This window comes from Mustela nivalis (genome assembly GCF_964662115.1).
Source record: "Mustela nivalis genome assembly, chromosome: 1".
NCBI lineage: Eukaryota > Metazoa > Chordata > Mammalia > Carnivora > Mustelidae > Mustela > Mustela nivalis.
In genome coordinates this window covers 210,189,364-210,217,283 of record NC_139020.1, presented here as the reverse complement: position 1 = coordinate 210,217,283, position 27,920 = coordinate 210,189,364, and the positions used below count along the sequence as shown (strand labels likewise).

General features: G+C 42.0%; 2 protein-coding genes across 2 annotated transcripts in view; one reads left to right on the top strand and one right to left on the bottom strand.

The window, feature by feature from the left end:
• Positions 1–7,838: 7,838 nt before the first annotated feature.
• Positions 7,839–12,330, top strand: MBD3L1 (methyl-CpG binding domain protein 3 like 1). The gene is made up of 2 exons (XM_082732604.1): positions 7,839–7,969; positions 9,226–12,330. The coding sequence occupies exon 2, from the start codon at positions 9,244–9,246 to the stop codon at positions 9,877–9,879; it is 636 nt and encodes a 211-aa protein (XP_082588730.1). The 5' UTR covers positions 7,839–7,969; positions 9,226–9,243; the 3' UTR covers positions 9,880–12,330.
• Positions 12,331–12,445: 115 nt separating this feature from the next.
• Positions 12,446–27,920, bottom strand: part of LOC309864010 (mucin-16-like) — a 110,380-nt gene continuing 94,905 nt past the window's right edge. Inside the window, exons 57-70 of the mRNA XM_082729326.1 lie at positions 27,428–27,463; positions 26,227–26,292; positions 25,235–25,356; positions 25,067–25,134; positions 24,744–24,916; positions 23,388–23,518; positions 22,986–23,053; positions 22,021–22,169; positions 20,779–20,942; positions 20,299–20,366; positions 16,245–16,411; positions 14,816–14,857; positions 14,537–14,616; positions 12,446–12,615 (exon numbers count right to left, since the gene is read on the bottom strand). Of these exons, the coding sequence (XP_082585452.1) occupies positions 12,517–12,615; positions 14,537–14,616; positions 14,816–14,857; positions 16,245–16,411; positions 20,299–20,366; positions 20,779–20,942; positions 22,021–22,169; positions 22,986–23,053; positions 23,388–23,518; positions 24,744–24,916; positions 25,067–25,134; positions 25,235–25,356; positions 26,227–26,292; positions 27,428–27,463 (1,433 nt within the window). The 3' untranslated portion in view covers positions 12,446–12,516. The remainder of the gene's footprint in view (positions 12,616–14,536; positions 14,617–14,815; positions 14,858–16,244; positions 16,412–20,298; positions 20,367–20,778; positions 20,943–22,020; positions 22,170–22,985; positions 23,054–23,387; positions 23,519–24,743; positions 24,917–25,066; positions 25,135–25,234; positions 25,357–26,226; positions 26,293–27,427; positions 27,464–27,920) is intronic.

The following is a 27,920-nucleotide window of genomic DNA, read 5'->3' as shown; positions in this document are numbered from 1 at the left end:
CACTCACTACCCATCCCCCCTAAGTGGCATCAGCAGGCAACTCAAGGTTTCACTCTCTTTCCCAGCTAGCATATTGTCAGTGGAGATGCAGTCTGAACTTCCATTCCCTTCCAGGGGTGGCACGTGGCATCCGTTATTCACTGAATTAAAGACAGAGAGAGGATCTTGGAGAGGAAGGAACTGGAGAAAGAACATGCCAACAGTCTATTTCAGATCAAAGAAAATTACTAGGGACAAGGGGATTACTTGATGATAAAAGAATCAGTCCACCAAGAAGACAGTGACTACAACAGAGAATCAAAATATATGAATCAAAAACTGATATATCAACAGTTTTACACCATAAAAAGATACCACACTGTACAACCTAAATATATACAAATTTTGCTTGTCAGTCATATCTTAATAAAGCTGGAAAGAAGAGAAAATGTATGGTTTTATTGATGATAGATGATGGCTATATGCTAAAACAAACAAGTATAGCAAAACATTATAATGGTAAAATCTATGTGGTAAGTATACAGGCATTCACTGTAAAGTTCTTTCAATTGCTGTATTCTTGAAAATGTTCATAATAAAATCAAAATCTAAAATAAAGTATTAATATAACTGGAAGGAAAAAATAGAAGGATCCAAAATTACAACTGGGGACTTCAAAAGCCCCCTCAGAAATTTATGGCACTACTAGACAAAAAGTCAACAAACATATAGAAGAATGAACAATGTCATTAAATATCCATATCAAATTAACATTTGCAGAGCACTCAGTTGAGATTTTGTAAGACACTACATCCAACAACAGTCAATAGACATCCTTATCAAGTTCCCATGGAACATTCACCAAGATAGAACACATACTGGTCATAAAACAAATGTCAACAAATTGAAATAAGCTGAAATCATACAGAGTATATTCTCTGATAGAACCACCCATATTTTTTTTGAGTGATTAATTTTTTAAAATTTATTTTCGGCATAATAGTATTCATTATTTTTGCACCACACTCTGTGCTCCATGCAATCCGTGCCCTCTATAATACCCACCACCTGGTACCCCAACCTCCCACACCCCCCCGCCACTTCAAACCCCTCAGATTGTTTTTCAGAGTTCATAGTCTCTCATGGTTCACCTCCCCTTCCAATTTACCCCAACTCCCTTCTCCTCTCTAACTCCCCTTGTCCTCCACGTTATTTGTTATGCTCCACAAATAAGTGAAACCATATGATAATTGACTCTTCTCTGCTTGACTTATTTCACTCAGCATAATCTCTTCCAGTCCCGTCCATGTTGCTACAAAAGTTGGGTATTCATCCTTTCTGATGGAGGCATAATACTCCATAGTGTATATGGACCACATCTTCCTTACCCATTCGTCCGCTGAAGGGCATCTTGGTTCTTTCCACAGTTTGGCGACCGTGGCCATTGCTGCTATAAACATTGGGGGTACAGATGGCCCTTCTTTTCACTCCATCTGTATCTTTGGGGTAAATACCCAGTAGTGCAATTGCAGGGCCATAGCGAAGCTCTATTTTTAATTTCCAAAGGAATCTCCACACTCTTCTCCAAAGAGGCTGCACCAACTTGCGTTCCCACCAACAGTGTAAGAGGGTCCCCCTTTCTCCACATCCCCTGTAACACATGTTGTTTCCTGTCTTGCTAATTTTGGCCGTTCTAACTGGTGTAAGGTGTCCTAGCAACAACAATCAAACAACAAAGAGAAATAAAAGGTATCCAAATTGGCAATGAAGAAGTCAAACTCTCTCTCTTTGCAGATGACATGATTCTTTATATGGAAAACCCAAAAGATTCCACCCCCAAACTACTAGAACTCATACAGCAATTCAGTAATGTGGCAGGATACAAAGTCAATGTACAGAAATCAGTGGCTTTCTTATACACTAACAATGAAAATATAGAAAGGGAAATTAGAGAATTGATTCCATTTACTATAGCACCAAGAACCATTAGATACCTGGGAATAAACCTAACCAAAGAGATAAAGGATCTGTACTCAAGGAACTACAGAACACTCATGAAAGAAATTGAAGAAGACACAAAAAAGATGGAAGACCATTCCGTGCTCTTGGATTGGAAGAATAAACATTGTTAAAATGTCTATACTGCCTAGAGCAATCTACTTTTAATGCCATTCTGATCAAAATTCCACTGGTATTCTTCAAAGAGTTGGAGCAAATAATCCAAAAATTTGCATGGAATCAGAGGAGACCCCAAATCGCTAAGGAAATGTTGAAAAACAAAAATAAAACTGGGGGCATCACATTACCTGATTTCAAGCTTTACTACAAAGCTGTGATCACCAAGACAGCATGGTACTGGCATAGAACCATCCTTAAATCAGCAACATAAAGGTAACAAGAGAGTCTCCAAAGTAACTGGAAATTAATCAGCTCATTTATAAATAATTTTTAGTTCAATAAGCACTCTCAAACAAAATTCTAAAAAAAGATGAAATTACACCAACATGGATGGAATAAGTCAATTAGAGAAACACAATTACATGGTTTCACTCATATGTGGAACATAAGGAATAGTGCAGAGGACAATAGGGTAAGGGAGGGAAAACAGAATGGGAAGAATCATTGAGGGAGACAAAACATATGAGACTCTTGATTCTGGGAAACAAACTGAGGGTTACAGAAAGGGAGGTGGGTGGGGGGCTGGGGAAAACTGGGTGATGGAAATTAAAAAGGACGTGATATAATGAGCACGGTGTGTTATATTTAACTAATGATCATTGAATATTATGTCAAAAACTAATGATGTACTATACCTTGGCTAATCAAATTTAAGTTAAAAAAAGATGAAAATAATATAACATATCAAAATTTGTGACATGCAGATAATGCAGTGCCTAGAGAGAAATTTATAAATGCTAAATGCTTACATTAGAAAAAGGGAAATGTCTGAAATTGTTAATCTAAACTCCTACCTCAAGAAGTTTTAAAAAGAGGAAAATACACTCAAAGCGATCAGAAGTAAGGTAATAATGACAAAAATAACATCAATAAATTCTAAAACAAACGCAATAGATAATATAAAAAATGATAAAACTTTAAAAAGGAAATAAAATTCATGATTAGATAAAAAAAGCTGTATTTATCAGTGGTTTATAATAAAGAATTTATTTTAACCCCAAATATTTGATTTGATGTAATAAAGTTAGAATAGAACCATAATTTTTTAAAAGATTTTATTTATTTATTTGACAGACAGAGATCACAAGTAGGAAGAGAGGCAGGCAGAGAGAGAAGGGGAAGCAGGCTTCCAGCTGAACAGAGAGCCCGACGTGGGGCTTGATCCCAGGACCCCAAGATTATGACCGGAGCCGAAGGCAGAAGCTTTAACCCAATGAGCCACCCAGGCGCCCCAAACCATAATTTAAGATGAAGATGTTGATTCTCAAATTCACAAGGAAGTGAAGTTTTTCTTAGAGATTTATTTATTCATTTTAGAGACAGAGAGAGAGAAGGTGCATGCACATGGGATGGAGAAGGGCAGAGGGAAAGAAGCTTCAAGAAGACTCCCCACTGAACTCAGAGTCCCACACAAGGTTTGGGGTAGAGCTCTATCCCAGGACCCCAAGATCATGACCTGAACCAAAATCAAGAGTTGGATGCTTAACAGACTGAGCCACACAGGTGCCCTGGGAGTGAAATTTTTCAAAGGGAATTAAGAACTCTCTCTCTCTCTCTCTCTCTCTCTTTTTTTTTTTTTTTTTTGCAGGAAGAAATGAACAAGGGAAGATATGGAAAAAGTAATATACCACGACATTGTCTAAAGTTTGTTAAGGGAGGAAAAATACAAACAAACTGAAGAGGGATATGGAGGTTCCAGAAGCAACCCCTTGTATATATGAAAGTTTAGTATTTGATAAATTTAGCATTTCAGGTAAGTTGGAAAGTGATTATTTAAAATTGAGGAGAATATATTACATCTTTAAAAAATTGACTAATGTCTGCATTCAGAAAAAAGTTTTATTTTATTTATTTTTATTTTTAAAAAGATTTTATTTATTTATTTGTTAGAGAGAGAGACAGCGAGAGAAGGAATACAAGCAGGGGGAGTGGGAGAGGGAGAAGCAGGCTTCCGGCTGAGTGGGGAGCCTGATGGGGGGCTGGATCCCAGGATCCTGGGATCATGACCTGAGCTGAAGGCAGATGTTTAATGACTGAGCCACCCAGGCGCCCCCAGAAAAAGTTTTAAAACTAAAATTAAAACTAACAAGTTTACTAAAATAGTTCAAATACAACATGGAAAAATCATGTATAAGTTAGATTTTTTCACCCAAATGTGAACCTTTATACTGTCAGTTGATCAAACAAAACATGGAAGGTACGTAAAGGGTGGTCTGAAAAGTTCTTAGTTAGGAAATGGGTTTTCCAGGGTAGAGGAATGGCTGAAGCAATAGGGGACATACTTACTGTGTTTTCAGTGGTGGAAGACATAGCTAGCTATAGCAGCAAATCCTCAAGGATAGCATTAATAGGAGATGGAACACCAACCGTGAGTCTTGATCTTTGAGGGTAGATGTAGACAGGGACTCTTATAAAGGGAGGGGAAATTCTGTTGAGACAAATAGTTTTGATTGTTTCCTAATATCTGAATGAAAAAACATATAATGTTTTATATCTGAGTGGTTTATTGTTTGAAAGCCTAAAAATGTGTTGGAGACTTAAGAGAGAAAACCTGAATGCCTATTTCCCCTGGGGCCCATTTTAATCCATAAAGCTCTTAAAGAGTAACTGGGGAGGAGGCTTCAGGGGCCTTCTTGGACATCACCACCAGAGGGAATGAGGACCCCCAGTTCTGCTCTCAAGATCCAGCACAGGGGAGCATCTGCATAGACCTCCAGCCAGGGAGGGAACAAGATGACACCTTGAGGGGTGGGATGTGGGTAGAGGTGCTTGGTACCAGGAACTCACCTTTCCATTCTGCCAGCCATGGCCTGGGGTATAGATGTGACAGAATGCCAGGTCTCCTACACCTAACAACCTGTTCCTGCCCAGGCAGGCACCCTCCTCGTTTCCTGCCTTCCCCCCTTCTTCTCCCCCACCCCACACAGGAAGGGGTAAGGGGTGTGGGACTGCCCTGGTGGGATCACAGTTGTGGCTTGGCCTGGACTGACCTGTCCTGGGATGGCCTGTGTTACCTTAGGGTACCCTGTGGTGAATGGCCAGAGGTGTTAGAAATAAGGGTTGAGCCAATGTTGACAGTGACTGATAAGGCTCTCACTCTTGGGTCTTCTGAAGCCAGAGCCTCGGAAAATAGGGATACAACAGGATCGCATGTTGCTCTGTTGAGCATCTCTGGTCAAGTGAGTTGGATGAGGGGCTGTCTCTATAATGTGGGTGCCCGATGATCAGAATTCTGTTGGATTCTGTCACCAATGAAGTTAGGTCACTTTTTCAAAGCTCCATTTCCTGAACCCCTTCTGTCATTGACACCACCCAAATTCTCCACTAGACTGTTGACTGTTCCCCCTCCTTGGCCACGTCATCTCCATAACTACACAAATGCCCACCCCACCACTGGCTGGGAATGTAACCAGGGTCCCAGCTTGGAGGAGTCAGAGCTGAGTTCAGTCATCTTTTTTCTCTGTCAGTTCCCTGTTATGGAAAAGCCTTTGTGCCACTGAGGTCTCTCCAGTCTCCCAACTTGCACAATGGGGGATGAACTTGTATGAACATACTTTGAACTAGTATGAACTAGTAACTACTTCCCTCTGACATCACCAGGTGTACATGAGATTATATCTGCAACACTGGTGGGTTGGTGACACATATATCTGATGAAGAAACTCAGAGGTGATAATTACAAGAAGGGGATATAGTACAGGATACCACTCAAAACAGGCTTGGGGTCCAGCTCTATCATTTACTGGGTGTTAGACTTTGGACAAATTACTTACCTTGTCTGTGCCTCAGTTTCTCTGTCTGTCATTGGCAATAACAATTGTACCTACTTTGTAAGGTCATGGAGAGTTATTAAAGGGGATAGTGTTTGAAAATGCTTGGAACACCTAACATATCTCAAGTGTTGTATCTGTATATTATTAACAAAATTTACAAATTCTTCTGGCAGAAGAAGCTCCAGAGGGCAAGAACTAGTGCCTTGATGTAAATAGAAATTACTCCACAACAGAGGGTAGATATATGAATGAATAATGTTTATGAATGCATTACCTGTGTCACACATCCTCTTACTGATATTCCCAAGCAAAATCATATACCCAGACATACCTGCTCTGTCTGGCATCCTTTTGTTTGATTCTATCCAGGTATCACTGGGGTTTCTTGGACCCTGTTAACCTTGCACACTACAGATTTTCTTCTCTGTGTTGGCAAATCCTAGTCCATGTCCAATCTTTGTAGCTCTCAGGGCCTGCACCCTGACCCTTCTCTTCACCTGGGAGAGAAGGGTCACCCCCAGAGCTTGGCACATGGAGCATGAAGCTTGGAGTAAGTGTTTCCTTGCCCTGTAGCAGATAGGAGAATGCCGTGGCGGGGTGGGTTGTTGGGAAAAAATCCTCCAGCTGTTGTCAGAGGGGTGGAACCAGGGGATTTGCCAGCAATAGCTGGTCTGGTTGATAGTCCTTGGTGGTTAAATAGTTGGGAGGGCTGGCATGTTTCAGAAGGCCTAAGGTAATAGGATCAATATCATGGACTTGCAATCAGAATCGGCCCAATGAGGCCATGTTAATCCAATCTCCTCTGTTCCCTGACTGACTCACAAATCCGGTAGTGATTTGATAATAATGATATTTGTGTTCTATCCTCTTATTTTCATTTATTGGGCAGAGTGATTATTAGTTACATTTCCTGTGTATTTTTAAAATGACTTTCCCTGAAGAAGTTTTCCAAACAAATTGAATTTATAATAGAACCCAATGATGGGCAACTCACAAAAGAATCTTGATGCATAATCTCTGGTTTGGCTTTTTCTAACTGGTAAATTTTATGGACTTCCGAATTCTCTCTTGAGATCAAGTCTAGTTTGGACTCTGTGGGAGTGGGACCTCATGGCATTTGAGAAGTAATGGTGGTACTCTGGGATGATGTGTACTTGAATGTGTGTGTGTGCTGAATCTGCTGTGGTGGTGAAGTAGACTCTTCTCCTTGGGAGAATTTCCCCAGACATTTTGCTCTGGGCTTTATTTTTATACACGAATCAGTGCTGTCAATAGACCACTAAGCACTCTACAACATGGATTCTTTTAAAAATTTAGTAGCCACCGGGGCGCCTGGGTGGCTCAGTGGGTTAAAATTTAGTAGCCACCTTTAAAAAGGTTTTAAAAAGGTGTGAAATGAATTTTAATAGCATATTTTAAAAAACTATAACCACGATATTTTTACCTGTGCTTGCAATCAATGTAAAAATTAATAGAGGGGCGCCTGGGTGGCTCAGTGGGTTAAAGCCTCTGCCTTCGGCTCAGGTCATGGTCCCAGGGTCCTGGGATGGAGCCCTGCATCCGGCTCTCTGCTCAGCAGGGAACTTGTTTTCTCTCTCTCTCTCTCTGCCTACCTGTGATCTCTATCTGTTAAATAAATAAATAAATAAATCTTTAAAAAAATTAATAGAGATAGTTTATGTTTTTCATGTGTGCTGAATATCGGAAATTCAGCATTTTCCATTTATAACACAGTCTCATTTTTAAGCTGAATCTTGTCGGATGTATCTGCTTTGTATTTAGATTGTATAGAAGTTTTCAACTTAAAGATCTTGTCATGTGAATACTGAAAAGTTCCTCCTGGGTCTAGTAACAAAGGAGTCATTGTGACCTTAACAGGGAAGAACCCACAGAATGGTGAGGGCAGATGGAAGAGTCGGGTGGTCTGAGGAGGTGCTTGAAGATGAGGCCCCAGAAGCAAAGGATGGAGATGATCTTTTCTCCATGACTCACAATGAAAGGGAAGGAGTAGAAAGAGCCATTTCTCTGTGAAATATCAGGCAAGTTAAGGGAACTTGGATATGTATAAGGTAAAAAGAAAAGTAGGGAATGTTTGAAACAAGTTTTGTGAAAAGCCAAGGAGTAAATATGCTGACAAATAAAAAATAGAGTAAAATTCCAGGCATTATGGATGCTTTGCAGTGGAAGCAGTTGATTCTGGATTTATAGTGATTACCAAAGTATGTGTGCTCTCCTCAGCAGTTATCCTAAGACTAGCAATAGCTATGGCATGGTGGACAACCAGGGTCTTCCAGATTTGAAATTTTACAAGGCAGATATGATACGTGTTAAGGAATTCTTGATTATTCCAAGGGAATTATTGAGATCATAGACCATGGAATCCAGGATTGATAGGAATAGGAAAGAAAGTAAGGTGAGGATATGATGATCTGGCATCACTTCCAATCTTGAGGGACAGGTAACATTGTATAAGGTAATTATTGTAGAAGTATACAACATTGCATATTGTATTTTTTGAGTGAAAACTGAAAATCAGGAATTTGTAGTAGGTGAATATGTTTTCTGAATTATTTATTTTTGACCATGACATTGTTGGTTGATGTGAATGTCTGGGATATGGGAGTGACTTGCTAAGAGTGGAGCAGATGATAATTACACTATTGGTTTAAGCTCTGAACAAGTGGTCAACAGGTAGACCAAATGAATAGTCACCTAACACAGATGGGTTGTGGGGCTGGAGATTTAGAAAAAACACTGGGCACTGTGGATCTAGGGGTGGGGGCGAAGAACAGGAATTGTATGGTTGAGAGTGACAAGGACAAGTGAGAATATATCATAAAAGAGAGGATCTTGTGGCTCTGTGGGTTAAAGCCTCTGCCTTCAGCTCATGTCATGATCTCAGGGTCCTGGGATCAAGCCCCACATTAGGTTCTCTGCTCAGCAGGGAGCCTGTTTCTTCCATCCCTCTGCTTGCCTCTCTGCCTACTTGTGATCTCCATCTGTCAAATAAATAAATAAAATCTTTAACAACAACAACAACAACAAAAAGATGGTGAAGGGGAAATGATCTGGGGTAGGTCCTGAATTTTGACCTTGAATTTTCTGGTTTTCACCCAAATCTATTTGATGATATTTCTAGGACACAGGTCAGATCTATCCCCAGAAGTAGAGAAGGAAGGTAGAAGTACAAGATAACCACTACGGTGTTCCTAAGAAGGCAGTCTTTTAAAACATTTTAAACCAATCTCAGGCCAATCTCAGGATTTTAAACCAATCTCATGATTTATTTTTATAGGGTAAAAGGAAAAGAAGTATGATGGTCAAGACTCCACAGAGGAGGCAGCAGGATTGTGGAAACCAATCCAAACCAAAGTCTTGTTTAAGTGTCTCAATCCCTTTGAGGATGTCCAGTCACATATTCAAGAGGCCAGTAACCAGAATCACATCCTATCCTGGCAATGAGGTCAGATGCCATCACTGGGAGGAAACCCTGGACCAGCCCCAGCAGATGTGCTGGCAGAAGAGGTTGCAAGGTCTCCAGGCCTGTAGCAGTGCAGGGGAACTCTTAAGCACTTTGGATCTTGCCAAAGCCTTGCAAAAACTTGTGCCTAGGTGCTCAGGTGAATATCTGCCAGGCGTTCTTGTAGGTGGTCTGAACCCCAGCCCCATGCCCACCCCTGCTGGGTCTTCAGATTTGGTAAAGGTGATTCCAGGAGCTGGTCTGGGTATCCCACAGCTTCTGGGAAAACAATTTCTGGTGACTGAGGAAGATATCAGGAAACAGGAAAGGAAAGTGAAGACAGCAAGAGAAAGGTTGGCCATGGCACTGGCTGTAGACAGACTTGCTAGAGAGGCAGAGAAAATGAGGGGCCAAGAAGCACATCCAGAAAAACACCATGAGAAAAAAGAGAAGCTAGTGCAGGTGGAATGGAGCATGGGACTTTATTAAGGTCTCTTTGCAGTGTCCATGGTGCCTTCATGCTCCTGAGCCCTCAAAACTTGTACTGGTACTTACCAGTACAAAAATGTACTGGTACTTTTCTTTTATTAAATTATTTTGTGTGACATAGACAATAGACACAGTGATCTTTTTGAGTTGCGTGATTGGGTTTCAGGTGAGGAGAGAAAGGAGGTCTTTCCTTCCCATGAGGTACTGTTATCTTCTCTTACCCTGTATGTTATTTGCATTTTAAAGTCAACAGAGAGTAATCAAAGTCATGGCATTATTTAGTGTTCTGCCTTCACAGTCAGGGTAAAAACATGCCTGGTTGAAATGGACTATTCTGTTTGTGTTAAGATTCCAACATAATTTTTTTTTTTTATGTTCTCAAAGAAGATGTATGTTTGTAGGTCTCTATTTTTCTGTTCTTTGTTGCATATTAATTCAGAATTCAGTACAAGGAAATACCAGACTTCTCACTTTTTAAATATCTCTATGTGTTGGAAATTGGATTCCCAAAAGTGGATGTGCCATTTTGGGGATCCTGATGTCAAAAAAGACTGTTTTCAGCATCATTAATCTATCACTGAACCACATTGCTCATTGGGATTTAACTGTCAATTTGCTTGAGCAAACTGTGGTACTATTTAACGCCTTTTCATCATTAACTTTTGTCTCATGGGTTCATCAGTTTCTGAGAATGAGTTTTTAAAAAACAATATTTGTAGTATTTCTATCTTACCTAAAAATGAGTTATTTTATTTTATTGTTTTTTACTATGTTATGTTAGTCACCATACAGTATGTCATTAGTTTTTGATGTAGTATTCCAAGATTCATTGTTTACGTATAACACCCAGTGCTCCATGCAATATGCGCTCTCCTTAATACCCATCACCCGGTCAACCCATCCCCCACCCCCCTACTCTCTAAAATCCTTGGTTTGTTTCTCAGAGTCCACAGTCTCTCATGATTCATTTCCCCCTCCGATTTTTATCCCCTTCATTTTCCCCTTCCTTCTCCTGTTGTTCTCCATGCTATTCCTTATCTTCCAAAAGTAAGTGAAACCATATGATCATTGACTTCCTCTGCTTGACTTATTTCACTCAGCATAATCTCCAGTCCTGTCCATGTTGATGCAAAAGTTGGTTATTCATCCTTTTTTTAAAATTTATTTTTTATTTATTTTCAGCATAACAGCATTCATTATCTTTGTGTTATTCATCCTTTCTGATGGCTGAGTAATATTCCATCCTCTTTTCTTCCATGAGGCACTCATCTGGAGTTTTAGAATGTGCTTTAATACCTTGTTTGAAGACTAATTCTGATTTAGATACACTGAATTTTTTCTTTCCCTTATCACTCCTGTTACATTTTTCTGGGTTCACGTTTCTGCTTCCTGATGTACATCCTTGACTGGTTCTTTCACTGAAGGCCTCTGGCAGGGCAATGTTGAGTCTGTCCGTATTTCAGAAAGTGTTTTTACCTTTTTCTTCAATAGATAGTGTGGTGAGGTGTTTAACTTAGGTTCTTAGTAAATTTTTTCCTTCCTGGTTATTTAGTATCTCTGAGCCTCTGTATCATTAGCTATAAAATGGTAATGCAGCTCTCAAGGATGGTGAATGTTAGCTGAGACAATGCAGGCAGAGGCTAGAGACTGTGAGGGCAGCTGGGAAAGGTTGCCACTCATGTTGCTTAGGAGATTAAGGCATCAATAATAATATAGCTCTTGTTATCATTATTATCATTTCCAGAGAAGGCACTCTCAGAGAATGACTGTTTAAGACTGAGGATATGACTCTCACACCAACTTCTCTGCCCTTGGGTGTCTTCAGCTGTGGTTGTCTGCAAAAGGTGTAGAGATCATGCCAATTAGCCCCGCAAATCCAAAGCAGGACAGACAGCACAGCTTGCCTCACGCTGTGCTCATCTGGAGGTGCTTGCCGGGGGCAGCCCTGCTCTATCTAGTTGGAGTCAGCACAGAGAAAGATAAAGAAAGACTGTCTAGCTTTTTCCTCAGATTTTTTTCTTTCCCACTGAGTGTTATTTAACTTTATATCCAAAGCAGAAACCATGTCTCTCAGCCTTGAGATTTCTCTGGGACTGAGGCTTCCCAGATACCTGGTCATTTCAGCTCCAAGTCCCAATGTTGATTGCACAGTCATTCCTGACTCACTCATTCCTCCAAGATGGGAGGACTCAGGAGAGGAGCCCCTGAGGCAGACTGGTCTGGAAATCCTGGTGAACCCGAGCTTCCGAGAATGAGACAGTGTCAGGAGAACATTGGGGGTGGGGAAATATGGAGGAACGGAGATGGGTGTCGTGGTTGGCACAGAGCCAAGGGGAGGCATGCTCCAAGGTTTCTAGGAAGAGAAACCTCGGATTGAGGTGGAATGTTGATTTTACATGATGACAATGTTTGGGTCTCTTGCCAGTTCTGATGCCTCTGAGGGAGGAAATGGTGTGAAGCCAAAAGACAGAACTGCAGCTGCCCTTCAGGGGTCAGTGAAAGGGAAAACCTTTCATCTTGGTCCCCTGTGAACCAGTCAGAGGCCAAGTCAAGAAGGGCCCAGAGACTGTGTCCAACCAATGTGGTTTATTCCTATCCCAATGAGGTTATTCCTGTTGGAGCTCCCAGGCAGAGCTCTCACTGCAGCTTCCTCAGGTCCAGGTGAGGCAGGTAATAGCCCAGGCTGTGCTGCTGAACCTGGTAGCCTCCCTCCTTCTTCCGCCGGCAGATGGTTACCTGTGAGGGCAAGAAGAGGGCGTAAGAATGGCCTGGGACCTCAGGGATGAGGGTGGCCAAAGCCACAGATGCCTGGTGCCTTCTGTGTGTGTCTCAACCTTTTTCTACTTCATTTTCTCTCAGGCATGCCTCGTCCTTTTATCTCTTTCTCTTCTCTCTTCCCTTCAACTCTGTTTTTCTACCCTTTTCTCTGATACCCCTTCATATCCTCTCCTTCCCTCCCTCCACACAGGCAGCCTCTACTTAACCAAGGTTTAACTGGTGTACAGTGAGCTGTATGCATGTAAAGCAAATGATTTGACAAGTTTTGATTGTAACTTTGTGAACCATCACCGCGATCAAGACAAGGAAAGCTTGTCATCCCCCAAAGTGTCCTCTTGCTCCTTTGTAATTCCTCCTTCCCTGCCATTTGCAAAAACATTCTCATTCCCAGGGAACCACTGATCTGATTGATATCCCTATAGCTTAGCTTGTCTTCTGTAATTTGTTTATAAACAGGATCATACACTATGTACTCATTGTTATCTAGCTTCTTTCACTCCACATTATTATTTTGAGATTTATGCATGTCAGTGCATGTATTTGTCATTCATTCCTTTTTATTCCTGAATTAGTATTCCATTGTGGGGCTAGACCAGGGTTTGTTGATCCATTCATCTGTTGACGGACCTCTGGATTGTTTCCAGTTTTTGGCTGGTAAAATAAAGTTATTATTAACATTTGTGTACAAGTCTTTATATAGATTCTAGTCTATTCTAATTTTATATAATTTTTCTTAAATTTATTTTCAGCATAACAGTATTCATTATTTTTGCACCACACCCAGTGCTCCATGCAATCCGTGCTCTATAAGACCCACCACCTGGTACCCCGACTTTCCACCCCCTGCCCCTTCAAAACCCTCAGATTGTTTTTCAGAGTCCATAGTCTCTCATGGTTCACCTCCCCTTCCACTTTTCCCCACCTCCCTTCTCCTATCTCCCCATGTCCTCCATGCTATTTGTTATGCTCCACAAATAAGTGAAACCATATGATAACTGACTCTCTCTGCTTGACTTATTTCACTCAGCATAATCTCTTCCAGTCCCGTCCATGTTGCTACAAAAGTTGGGTCTTCATCCTTTCTGATGGAGGCATAATACTCCATAGTGTATATGGACCACATCTTCCTTATCCATTCGCCTGCTGAAGGGCATCTTGGTTCTTTCCACAGTTTGGCGACCATGGCCATTGCTGCTATAAACATTTTAATTTAATTTAACTATTTAATTTAATTTGATTTAATGTTACTTCTCTTGCATGAATTCTTAGGAGTGGAATGGCTGGGTAGGTATATGTAACCTTTAAAAATGCACGGTGTGGTGCAAAAATAATGAATATTGTTATGTGAAAATAAATAAAAAAAAAGCATCCAAGCTATTTCTCACCAGCATTCTCTGAGAGTTCTAGTAGTTCCTCATCTTTATCACCACTTGTCAGAGTCAATCTTTTCAATTTTAGCCATCCTCATGTGTCGTAGTATCTCATTATGACTTTCACTTATGTTTCCTTGAGACTTATGTTGTTCAAAAGAAGGAAAAAGCAAGAGGCACTGGGTGACTCAGTCAGTTAAGAGGCCGACTCTTGACTTCAGCTCAGGTCATGATCTCAGGGTCCTGGGATGGAGCCCCCTGTCAGGCTCCACACTCTTTGGGGAGTCTGCTTGAGGAGTCTCTCTCTCTCTGTCTCCCTCTGCTCCTCTGCTCATTCCCTCTCTCTCAAATAAATCTTTAAGAAATTCTTTAAAAAAGGAAAAAGCAAAACACACACAGACTATGAGAGAAATTCACAAAACATATTCCCAGCAAAGGACATATATCTATAAAGAATAAAGAACTCTTACAACCTAATAGTAAAAAGATAAGCAACCCTCCTTACTTACCAGGAAGCAGCAGATCAGGCATGTGATGAGTACCAGGAGTCCTGCCAAGCAGATAAGGATGATGGCCCAGTAGGGGAGGTCTGGGGAGACAAGTGCTGGTGTGAGTCACCTCCTGTCATTCCCCTAGAAGCTCCTGCTTTCCCTGCACTGTGCCTAACAGTCCCTGACATTAGTTGTCCAGCTTTCACCATTATCAAGACTCTGGGCACATGGTTTTCGTTAAGTACAGCATCAAGACATTCCTTCCCCATCCTGGGCTGGGACTTCTTTGAGACTTACCAGAATTCTCAGTCAAGACATCATTTCTGTTGGGAGAATACCCTGGAAATGAATGAAATGGAGAATGCATGTGAGCGTGTTTTGTGCTTTTTAAATTTTGTCTTTATGCTTCTTAAGACTTTTCAAATATATAGAAAAATAGAATATCGTAAACATATATCATCTAGATTTAACAATGCATATTTCACCCAATTAAAACAATATTTCATCCAATGTATAAATTGTTAGCACTTGCCACCCTTGCTTCATTCGTATTTTCCCTGAAATGTTGAAGTAGAAATCATAATGTTCATCCATTTTTCTCTAAAAAATGAGGACACTTTGCTACATAATCCAAGGAGTGTAATAAATTAATCAAACTCATACCTCTGGGCAAGGAGGGCTGAAATTGGGGTGGGCCATCTTATGATGGTTTTGGGGAGAATGGGTTATCATAGCTGGCAAGACCAAGAGATGTCTCTAAATTTGTAAATTCCCACTCAAATGCTCTCTTCCCTGCCTAGAAACACATTCACCCCTCTCCTTTACTAAGTTGTTTTATACTCATTTTCCAGGATTCACCTACAATGTAATTTTTTCCAGGAAAGCTTCTGTGATGAGCACTTCCAAGTATGAATTATTTTACACCAAATAATACTTTCCAGTTGCCTATTCTTGTCATTGTAGCTGCAGCATAAACCCCACAAAGGTAGGGACACATAGCACCCACTGGGCATGGGAGAGAGTTTCAGGTCACCCTACTTGATGGCCTCTCCCCAGCCAACTTCTTATAGATGTGCTGTCCAATACAGAGCAGCTACAAGTAGCTTCTTAAATTAAAAATAATTTTAATCAACTCAAACTAAAAGATCTGGTTCCTTGGTAACATTAAAAATCAGTAACTATAAAAGCCAGTCATAATAGCCAGATTTTAAGTATACAATAGTCACATGCAGCCATTGTGCTGGACAGCACAGATAGAGAAGATTCCATGATTGCAGAAAGTTCTACTGCATGGTGCTGATCCAGAGCAGAACTTGGCAAACTACAACCTGTGGACCAAGTCAGGTCCATTCTTATACAGGTCGTCTTTTTATACAGTCTGTCTTGGAGAAAAGGCTGGTTCATATACAGCTCAGAGCTAAAATCCCCCACTGACCACTGGCCAAGTGACTTTTAGTACAGGGATGAGAAACAGAATTCCAGAGAGGGGAAGTGACCTGCCTGAGGTCACAGAGCTATCTCTGAGAAGGCAAGTGTCTCCAATATCCCACTGGGTATCCCTTCCTCTCCCTCAATGGTGGATAAAGCCTGGGGGGAATATGCCATATCCCATAAGCCTAAAAATGTTTAATGCTGACTCAACCCCAGGTCTCTAGATTATCAGGAAAGACCCCACATGTGGAGGTTGGACCCCTAAACTCCTGCCCCAATCACCAAGAAACCTTACCATCCACAAGGACACTGTTTCTGTCCAGAGTAAAGTTCTGCAGCTGGGTGCCATTATTGGTCAGCCTCAGGAACTCCAAATAAATGGCAACTCTGTCCAGTTTCCGAGCCAATGGTGAAAAGTTACACAGCGAATCCACCCCAGTGTGGCTGCTGTGTGGGACAGACCTGGAAGGACAAAAGGGATGAACAAGACTACCTTGAATTCTACCTTGCTTCAGGTTCCCTGCTTCTAGGTCCTGTCCAAAAGAACCTTCTGCAATGATACAAACATTGGTGTCTGCAGTGTCAAAATACAGTCATTATTAGCCCTATTTTGTTGTTGAGCACTTAAAATATGCTAGTGTGGGTGAAGAAATGAATGTCTCATTTTGTTTAATTTAATTAGGTTATAAATAGCCATGGGGAGAACATTTTTGAAATGTTTGCTGTAAGGACTTCCAAAAATCCATAAAATCATTGAGAACACTGGCAAGAATGGTCAAAATCAACTTTTTCAGAAGTCTAGAAATTAACCAAAGGCTTGTAACAATCTGAGGATCGGTTAGTTAAGAAAAAAACAGATGTCAGAAAAAATGGCTGAGAACTCTGAAAGTGTGTCCTTCCAAAAAAAATAAATAAATAGGGGCGCCTGGGTGGCTCAGTGGGTTAAGCCGCTGCCTTCGGCTCAGGTCATGATCTCAGCGTCCTGGGATCGAGTCCCACATTGGGCTCTCTGCTCGGCAGGGAGCCTGCTTCCCTTCCTCTCTCTCTACCTGCCTCTCTGTCTACTTGTGATTTCTCTCTGTCAAATAAATAAATAAAAAAAAAATCTTTAAAAAAAATAATAAAAAATAAATAAAAATAAATAAAAATTAAAAAAAAATAAATAAAAAATAAGGGGAAGTGGGTCGGGGGGGATCAGGTAAATGAATGATGGGCATTAAGGAGGACACTTGATGTAATGAGCACTGGGTGTTATATGCAACTGATGAGCCACTAAATACTACCCTTGAAAATCCATAAATAAACAAACTCATGTAATCACGGACAACTGATTTTCAACAAGGGTACCGAGATAACAGGGAAAGAATAGCCTAGTTAACAAATTGGTACTGATACAATTAGATATCCACAAACTAAAGAATGAAGTTGGACTCGCACCTCACAACACAAAGAAAAATTAGTAAAATCAAATGTCTAAATATAAGAGATAAAATTATAAAACTCTTAGGAAAAAAATGCTGGGTGTAAATCTTTGTCAATTTGGATTAGGCAATGGTTTCTTTGATTTGGGACTAAAATCACAAAGAACCAAAGAAAAAAAATGATAAATTAAGAGTCATCAAAATTAAAGATGTGTTTCAAAGGGTAGTACCTAGAAGGTGAATAGGCAACGTGACAAATAGAGAACATATTTGCAAATCATATAACTGACAAGGATCTAGTATCCAGGACACACAAAAATGGTGATAACTCAACAATACAAAAAAAAAATCAGTGTGAAACTGGGAAAAGGACTTAAATAGAAATTTCTGCAAAGAAGATAGGAAATAACCAATCGGTACTAAAAAAAAATGTTTACTGTCTTGTTAATTTTGGCCATTCTAACTGATGTAAGGTGGTATCTCAATGTGGTTTTGATTTATGGCCAAAATTAACAAGACAGTAAACAACGTGTGTTGGAGAGGATGTGGAGAAAGGGGGACCCTCTTACACTGTTGGTGGGAATGCAAGTTGGTGCAGCCTCTTTGGAGAACAGTGTGGAGATTCCTCAAGAAATTAAAAATAGAGTTTCCCTATGACCCTGCAATTGCACTACTGGGTATTTACCCCAAAGATACAGATGGAGTGTAAAGAAGGGCCATCTGTACCCCAATGTATATAGCAGCAATGGCCACGGTCACCAAACTGTGGAAAGAACCAAGATGACCTTCAACGGATGAATGGATAAGGAAGATGTGGTCCATATACACTATGGAGTATTATGCCTCCATCAGAAAGGATGAATACCCAACTTTTGTAGCAACATGGACGGGACTGGAAGAGATTATGCTGAGTGAAATAAGTCAAGCAGAGGGAGTCAATTATCATATGTTTTCACTTATTTGTGGAGCATAACAAATAGTATGGAGGACATGGGGAGTTGGAGAGGAGAAGGGAGTTGGGGGAAATTGGAAGGGGAGATGAACCATGAGAGACTATGGATTCTGAAAAACAATCTGAGGGTTTTGAAGGGGCGGGGGATGGGAGGTTGGGTGAGCCTGGCAGTAGGTGTTATGGAGGGCAGGTATTGCATGGAGCACTGTGTGTGATGCATAAACAATGAATTCTGGTACACTGAAAAAAAAAATTTAAAAAAGTTCAACATCACTAATTGTTAGGAAAATGCAAATTGGAACAGCAGTGAGATACCATTTCATATCCACTGGGATGACTATAGTAAAAAAAGGGATAATAAAAAATCTGGATAGTTTGGAACTCATACATTGCTTATGGGAGTGGGAAATGGTAGAACCTCTGTGGCAAACAGTTCAGTAGTTCCTCAAAAGTTAGCCTGGAATTACCATATGACCATACAATACCAGTCCTATGTACATGTCCAAGAGAACTGAAAACACAAGCTGATGCAAAAACTTACACGGAAATGATCATAGCAACATTATTCATAATAGACAAAAAAGTGGAGATAACCCAAGGCTCATCAGTGAATGAATGGATAAATGCAAAGTGTTTTACCTTTTTACGGTTTGCCTCCGTAAGAGACTCTTAACTCCAGGAGACAAACTGAGGGTTGCTGGGGCAGGGGATGGGGTAATTGCGGGATGGGCATGAAGGAAGGCATGTGATGCAATGAGCATTGGGTGTTATGTGCAACTCATGAATCACTAAATTCTACCTCTTAAACTAATAGTAAATACAGTGTATGTTTATATGAGGAATCTAAAATAGTTAAACTGATTGAACAGAGAGTAGAATTAAATTGATTTAAATAAAAGTTTTTTTAAATTAGTAGAGCTATACAACAGATATTATTTAGTCATAAAAAAAGGAATGAAGTACTTATACGTGTTACAACATGGATGGTCTTGAAAACATTATGCTCAGGGAAAGAAGTTGGTCACAAAAGGCCCCATAGTATTTGAATCCATTAGTATGGGATGTTCAGAATAGGCAAATCCAGACAGACAGAAAGTAGATTATTGTTTGCTAGGCGATGTGGATTAAGGGAAGAGTAGGAAGCAACTGCTAATGGGGACAGGATTTTTTTTTAAAGAACATTCCACACCCTACATCACATCTACATCAAAAACTAATGATATACTAGTCGGTGGCTAACTGAACATAATTTTTAAAAATTCCACCATTAGATAGTGGGATGATTGTACTACTCTACAAATAAAGCACTAAATCGTGTACTTCGAAGGGGTCTATTTTCTATGTGATCCTATCTCAGTAGATATATGAGAAGTTTGGATTGACTCTTTTGACTAGTGGCTACACTACTGAGCTGCACAGTCCGGCTGCTGGATTCTAAGTCATCTGATTCTAGCCACCCCCACCTTCTATGGATCCTGACTTCAGTGGCTAATTTCTTTCTTTTTTTTTTTTTTAAGATTTTATTTATTTATTTGACAGAGAGAAATAACAAGTAGACGGAGAGGCAGGCAGAGAGAGAGAGAGAGGGAAGCAGGCTCCCTGCTGGGCAGAGAGCCCGATGCGGGACTCGATCCCAGGACCCTGAGATTATGACCTGAGCTGAAGGCAGCGGCTTAACCCACTGAGCCACCCAGGCGCCCCAATGGCTAATTTCTTAAGGCATGGATGCTCTACTCCACATCCCATGGCCCCAACATCAGGTGCCTCCAGGTCTGCTGAAGTCTACTCTGGCTTCCTTGAATTTCTGAGCCAATTGGGTTCACTGGTTTAGGAATAAGTTGGTTTTTAGGTAACAGTTCAATACTCCCAGGGCTATCTTCTATAAGAGCTAGAACTGGGACCATGACAATGGGGACACTTTTACTTAAAGGACATCAGAAGTCTCCAGAGTGATTATATCTTGAGCTGGAACTCACCTGAATGCTAAAACTTGACAGCCAGAGAAAAAACTCTTGATGCTGCTGTTCCAGAAGACCTGGTTGAGCTGAAAGATAGGGCAATGTTTTTTTGATCACCATCCCAGGCCAAGTGGCAGCAGAATTTTTAGCCACTGAGCATACTTCCCTTCTATTTTTTCCCATCTATTTTTTCTTATCTCAACAAACACTAGCCCAGATAAGTGTACCAAAGGACATCCCATTCCAGAGTATGCCTTAGCTACAGGACCCTGGACTAGCTACTGAAACTCTCTGGGCCTTAATTTTAATCTGTTATCTATTAATCTGTTAATTTTAATCTGTTAATCTGTTAATTTGAATCTCAATCTGTTTCTTAATTTGTTAGTGGGCATAAGAACCTATCTTCATGAATTGTTATGAAATTATTATGGAAAATCACCCTCTGACTACCCAGTGTCCATAGGTCTGTCTCTACATGGGAATGGAGTGGATTCTCACCGCATTCTCAATACTTCTCTTGTTCTGCTGGTGTTTGGTAGTGCCTGGCTGGGCAATGTCCTGGGAATAGAGTAGGTTGGTGACAGTGAAATTCAGCTGGAAGTGCTCAGGGCTGGGACTGCTTGTTGGTATGTCTGTTGGTAGATGAGCTGATGGCTCCACTTCTGTAATAAAAAGAAGGTATAATAGTCCCAATCAAGTGAATATTTTAGCAAAAAAGTCATTCCAGCTAGTCTACTTATTCCTGGCAATGTGACCTGAGCTGGATTTTTTAAAAGATGTGTTACATAAGGCCCTCTATCCGCCCAGCCACTTTGTATCCATTGATCTCTCTATCTACCAACTCTCCCCCAAGCATTATGAGAGCTCACTAGTATGTGGGGATGAGGAGATTGGGCCCTTCTGGGGTACAGAAGGCAAGTGCAGGTGCTGATCACACTAGGGGACATCTGCCATACACCTTTGTTGACCTAAGTTCCTAATGTGTCTCGCTGCCTCTGGTCTTCACCCCTTTCCAATCCACTCTCTATACAACATCCAGAGGATGAGCTTTCTAAAGCAGAATTCTGTTATATTCCTCTGCAAACCATTCCAGTGCCCTAGAAAGTCTCTGCCTGCTTCTATAGCTTTACCCGCCACTTCTCCCATGTCAAAGTGTTTTCTCCAGCTACACCAAACTCCTTAGAGCCTCCCCAAATATTCTGTCTTCTAGGATATAAACACATGTAACTCGACTCCCTAACTCTTCCCATTGGCTAGGTCATGTTCACCATCACATCTCAGTTTGTTCATTACTTCCTCCAGAAAACTTTCCAAGATGGGCTGTGTGTCCCTCCTTGGGGTTCCCTCAGGTTCTTGAAATTCTCTGTAGCAGTTTCCACAGTGTATCATCGATGCCTATTTACTTTCATGACATACTTGTTGAATGAACGAATGTGTCCTTCAATCAATCCGTGTATGAGTCATAGCCAGAGGGCCTAAGAAAGCAACTCAGGATACTCCACATTTTGGGTTGGAAAGATTTATGAGTAAAAATAATCATTTCCTTGTGTGCAATTGCTGCATGTTTTTTCCCTACTTTCTGTTGTATGATCCATGTCATGGGTCATCAACATGGGCCTCCAGAAAGTCCCCCTTTCCCCTCCAGAGCTTCCATCCATTCTACTGCTCCTGAGAAGCCCCGTCCTTCCTTCCTCATAACCCCATCTCTTCAAGCCATGAAATCAACCCCCAATCTTGCACCTGTCACATGAAGGTCCGTTAGCTGATAGGTGGCTCCTAGCCAGTGGGATGAGACGTTCAGGGTCTTGTCCAGAAAGACTTTCTTCACCACGCTGGGGTCCACATTGGAAGAGAACAGTACCTGGACGGTGACCAACATGGAGCCCAACCTAGAGACAGAGACCATGGAACTCAGCCATCACTCAACACCAGCAGTGTCTCCTGAGTTCTTGTTTAATAGGCCCAAGGACCTAAAGGCAAGAGGTGAGAGATTATCTCCCAGGCTAGAGAAGACACCCTGACCAAAAACACAAGGTTTCCGCGAGTTGGGAATAGAACAAATAACTATAAAAATAATGAACATCTATGGAGCACCTCTAGGAAGTGACTTAAACATTCCCTCACCATCACTCTAATGGAAGTTATCATTATAATTATCCCCATCTTAAAGACAAAAGAACTGAAGTCTGGAAACACTCAAAGTTGGCACTGTGTCCCATGATCCTCCTGTTCCCCAGTGTCTCAGTTCTTCCACCCATTCTTCACAGACCTGGGTTCCAAACAAATTTGGGCAATTCTTGAGCTGTTTACTTTCCTTCTCCAAGCCTCAGCTTCCCCATCTGAACAAGGGGGATGATCACAATAGTATCCATCTCACAGGGGCTGCATGAGAATCCCATGAGATGACCATGCATGAAAGTGCTCAGCAGGGGTAGGGCCAGAGGAAATATTATTGGGCTGATCTTTGTTGAAAGCATCTCAAAGAGGAGAAGGTGGTGGATGCTCGTGTTGGTGGCCCCATGAGGTTAATCCTTCCCTTGCCCCTCCCCAAAGTCCTATGGAAGGAGATGGTAGAAATGGCTGACAGGGATGTGGGGGAGCATGGGGAGCTTGTCAGTGACTTTCATCTCAAAGACTGTGCCAGGATAGAAGCTCAGAGCCGCAAGCTGCCAGTTCAGCCAGCGCTTCCAACCTCCTCAACTTACGTCAAATTGGTGACCAGGCAGGAGTGGAATATATCTTGTAGCTGGCTGCCTCTGTAGAGTTTGGTGACCTAGAATAAAGGGTGGGGCAGTGGGTGAGATGGAGGCCTCCTGGGGCTGGAGGGGGCTACTGCAGCCAGTGAAAGAACACAGGCCTTGGAGCAAAGGAGCTCTGAGTTTGTATCCTGGCTGTGTGACCTCAGGAACACCACTCCCCCTTTTAAGCCTCAGTTTGCCCATCTGGAAAATGGGGAAGGCAGCCAGAGCACCACCTTTGGAAACTGAGAGAACTCAAAACACATAGGCAAAGGGCAAAATTGAAATAATCACTTAGTATATGTGAATCAGAGGAATGACAGGGGCACCCAGGGCAAGGAGAGACAGGACTGGTGAGAGAGACACTACCTTGTCCTGGATGTCCCTCCATAGGGCTGTGTACTCCAAGGATGTGGGGTCTGGGTTGCTGAGGTTCCAGTTGATGATGCGGAAATTTAGCTGATACTCCCTCTGGGTAGATAAACTCTGGGGTGCATAGCCTGTAGCCAACGAGAGGAGGAGACTCTTAGCCATTAGCACAGAGAGAGGTATAATGCCTACTGTCAGATTCAGCCAAACTTAGGCCCAAATGTTGGGGACTTCCAAATGTAAAGTCACCCCACAATGGGGGAAAACTGGAATTTTACAGGGATTCTCCCAGGGCGAGTTTTTACTTCCTAGAATGTTTTTCAATCCTCTGCTTTTCCTGGAAAACGACTCATGTTTCAGAACCCCAATGAGATGGAACTCCAGGAGAGCAGGGATCTCTCTGTCTTGTTCTTGCCATGTTCCAGGGCCTAGACAGTACTGGGTACATAATATCTTCTTCTAGGAAGCCTTCCCTGAATTGTCCCCCCTCTGTGTTTCCATGGCATCCTGTTAATAACAGTGTCTCTGCCTTTTTGGTGTGTCCCTAAGTAATATTCAGTCCTCTTGGTTATAAGATTTTTCAGGGAGAGAACTTGTGTGTTCTATCCCTGTACCTAGCACATGGCTTGGGACAGAATGGTAATGTGAATGTGTTTGTTGAAGGGGTGAATGTAAACTTCAATAGATCCTCAAATATGGGGCTGAGATACTCTTCTCCCAATGGTTCACTCATTTACTCATTCACTGGGTATGAGGATATACTAACTAAAGAACTGAGGCTGTAGTGACACATTACAAGACCTTAATTTCATAGAGTTGGATAATTAAACAATTGTGGTGAAGTATGATTAGTTGGTCTGGTGCCCATCTATCTAGGAACCACAGGACCATGGAGAGCAGGGTTTCTCATCCTCGGAACTACTGATATTTGAGGCTATGTAAGTCTTGGTGGAGAGGATCTCCTGTTTGTTGGAGGACATTAGCAACACCCTTGGGCTCTAGCCACTAGATGCCGATAGCACTCTTCCCCAGTTGTGGCAGCCAAAATGTCTACAGTCATTGCCAAGGGTCTCCTAAGGGGCAGAATTGTTTCTAGGTTAGAACCACTGACATAGAGGGGCCTCACACTGTAGAACTCCTGTCCCAAGAGATCCCATGAGTCAGACACTCGGGTTCAAATTAGGATCCATTATATTAATTTGTCAAAGAATTTCATGCTATTTACCTAAAATAACAGGAGAGACTTTTTCCATGGAGAGTTTGGGGAGGGTATTGCCTCATCAGAACTTGGGCTGACTTGTTAAAGAGGAGATAAAGTATAATGGGGACCAATAATGATTGCTATAAATCACTCACCATTGACGAAGAGGCTGTCACGGACCAGGGTATAATAGCCCATCTGGGTGACACCATGGGTCAGCTGGTACAGCTCCCAGTAAAGCTGCTCTCTGTCAAGTCCATGGCCCATGGAGTCATGGCGGTAGGTGCAGATGGCATCAACATGGGTAGCTGGCCCATCCTTCTCAGGTCTGGGGAGAGAGGGATGTGGGGACTCTAAAGGGAGGTCCTGAAACCTCACTATGGGGATCACAAGGAGGGGAATAACAAATGGGAAATCAGTGGAAGGGTTGGTCACCAAAATCGTCACTACTGGCAAATGCTCAGAAAAAGAGTCCTACCTGAGGGAGATTAGTCTGCAATCTGAGTAGAAGGGGCCCAAACTGCTCTTCTGAAACAAGGATCCAAGCTGGGGAGGAAGGGGGAGGAGGATGAACAGGAGAGACAAAAGTGGGGCAAGGGCTGGGTTGAATTGATCCCACTAGGAACTTCTGGGACCAGGGTCTCACCAGGCGCTGCAGGGTCCTCTTGGTGGAGTTGAACATAGCTGAGCCATTGCTCATGTCCACTGAATACTGGAGGTTCGAGATGGTGAAGTTGAGTGTAAGGGTCTTCAAGTTGTATCCCATAGCTACAAGAAGAGAGGGGAGAGATGGCTACTACTGAGAGTTGGCCTGAGGCCACATCAGAGTCCTACATTCATTGTACTCTGTCATCTTCTCTTCCAGTGGCACCACCACCCACTTCAAAACCATCATGTCGCTCGGTTCCTCTTCCTTCCCCTCCAAGTAACCCCAATACCACTTGCAGAACGGTCCTCATATACATCCTCTCTATCCTCTTCAAGCTCAAGCCTTTTCTTCTCTCACTTGGACCAACACCCCAGCAGACTTACTGGATGCCTTCTCTAAAGAATGTTCTCTACACTAAAAACTAGAAGAAATTTCCTTAAGTAAAAAATCTCAGTATAGTTACCACTACCCATGGCTTCCTTTGGCCTTCAGTGTCAAGTTCAAACTTCTTGATCTGGCACTCAAGGTTCTTCCAAATATGGTTCTTGTGATCCTTTCAGCTTCACATACCCATCTACTCTAGGTTCAGATTTATGCTTTATGTAAACCAAATCCCTCTCAATTCTCTCCATACACTATGCTGTTTCTGGCTACTGAGACTTTGCTCATCAAATCTCCTATATCAGGAAAACTCTTCATCCCTTATTTTCCTGGATGACACCTCCTCATTCTTAAACTCTCATTTTGGCTGAAACTTTCTCCAGAAAGACTTCCCCCCAAAATTATACTAGGTGCCTCTCCCCAAAATATCTCACATTGTTGTTATAATGGTCTGCTGATCTCACAAAGCTAGTGGCTTCATAGGGTATGCATTAGACTGAATTGTCAGTATAATCTTTGCAATAGACATGACTGCCCTACACCAGAATTTTACAACTGACTGGTAGAGCAGAGCTTTTCTTGGGAAGGAAAAGGGATCTCCCAGATACCTGTGGTGGCTTCTGGTTGTGTAGGTGATGATGAACGAGGCAGGAATGTGGTGGCTGCCTCAGGAGCTGTGGAAAGGGCAGTCATCAGGAAGGAACAGAGTTCCCACACAGTGGGAGAAACTCCCCAATGCTTGCCTGGGCTTTAGCAGTGGTTGCCCTAGGACAAGCATTCACAGGTATGTCATCAATGGGAGTAAGGGAAGGAGGGATTGTGTGAGCAGAGGGGTGAATGAGCCCATGAGTGAAATAAACTCAAGAAAGTAAGGGCAGGTGAACAAGAGAGAGATTAAACAAGAGGACAGGGAGATGAATGGGCAGAAAAGTGGACATACAGGGGGGATATATGGATGGACAGAGGAGTAATGAACAAATGAAGGGTCAGAAAGAAAGAATAAACACAGGAAGAAAAGTTGGAGAGATGGATGGAAGGGAAAAAGGAGGAAAAGACAAGCAAGTGAATAGGCAGAGGCTGGATGGATGGACGGATGGATGGAAAGAAGTAAAGAATAAAAGTTGGATGGATGGAAGGATGGACAAAGGAGAGAAGGAATGAGGCATGGATGGTTGCAAGAAGGAGAGATAGAAGGACGGATGGATGAATTGATGGGTGGCTGGATGAAAGAAGAGAGAGAAGGAGGGAAGGAAGGATGGACGGATGAATTGAAGAAAGGAAGAATGGATGAAAGTTTGGATGGACAAAGGGAAAGAAGGAAGAAAAGATGGATAGAGGGAAGGAAGAATGGAGAAGTCTGAGAGAAGAGATAACTTGAGAATGGGAGAATGGATGGATTAAAAGATAGAGGAAGGGACCATTGGACAACTGAACAGGCAAATTTGGCCAAACCACTGAGTGGCCACCACAGTTGCATCTTGACATTGAGGTCCCTTCTGTGGCCCTTGTAGGAGATCTTGTTTTCAGGAGGCATGGACTCATCATCTGACCTCAACCCCGCATCCCTGTAGGAAACATTTGTTCAAATTTCTTCCTCCAACCCAAAAGGGTATGGAAAGTTTAGAAAGCCAATGCCATGGCTGCAGGCCCAGAAGAGACCAAGGACTTAGCATGCTTCTTCCCACTGACCCCTGGCCACACTCAGGAGAGCAGCCTGAGATTGGGGCAAGCTCCCTTTATTAGTGAGGAGAAAAGTTTGGCTCAAGACCCATAGAAGCTGATATGGGTACTGGTTGCAAAGATACATACTTGTAGGAGGCTCATCTGGACCACGTTCATTATAACCTGGAAACAAAAATGTCACACATAAGGGGAGATGGCAGCACAATCCCAGATATTCCATGCCTTTGTCCACGTGGGGCTCCTGCTGGCCTTTCCCTCTGTGTACCAGGTAAGCATCTATGCATTTTCTAAGATCAGACTCAAATGTCATCTCCATCATTAAGGTTTTCCTGATCTTCCAGGTAGAGATGACCCTTCCCATCCACCTCTCCAGCATGCCCCTAAGAGACCCTCATCACATTTATGTTCACACATTTATTCCCCCACATATATATCCGCCCCAATATCTACCCTTCCACCCTCCTTCCAATTTATCCCTCCAACCAACAACTATTTATTGAGAACCTACTATGGGCCAAGTTCTATTACATTTGGAGAATATATCACTGAACAAAATATCTCTGTCCCTTTGGAGCTCACATTAGGACAGGATGCCCATGTAGCCTGTGTCCCTGGTGCC

What these genes read in the sequence shown, in the direction of transcription:
- MBD3L1 (XM_082732604.1), top strand. Translation starts at nt 9,244, where the DNA reads ATGATGGTCAAGACTCCACAGAGGAGGCAGCAGGATTGTGGAAACCAA.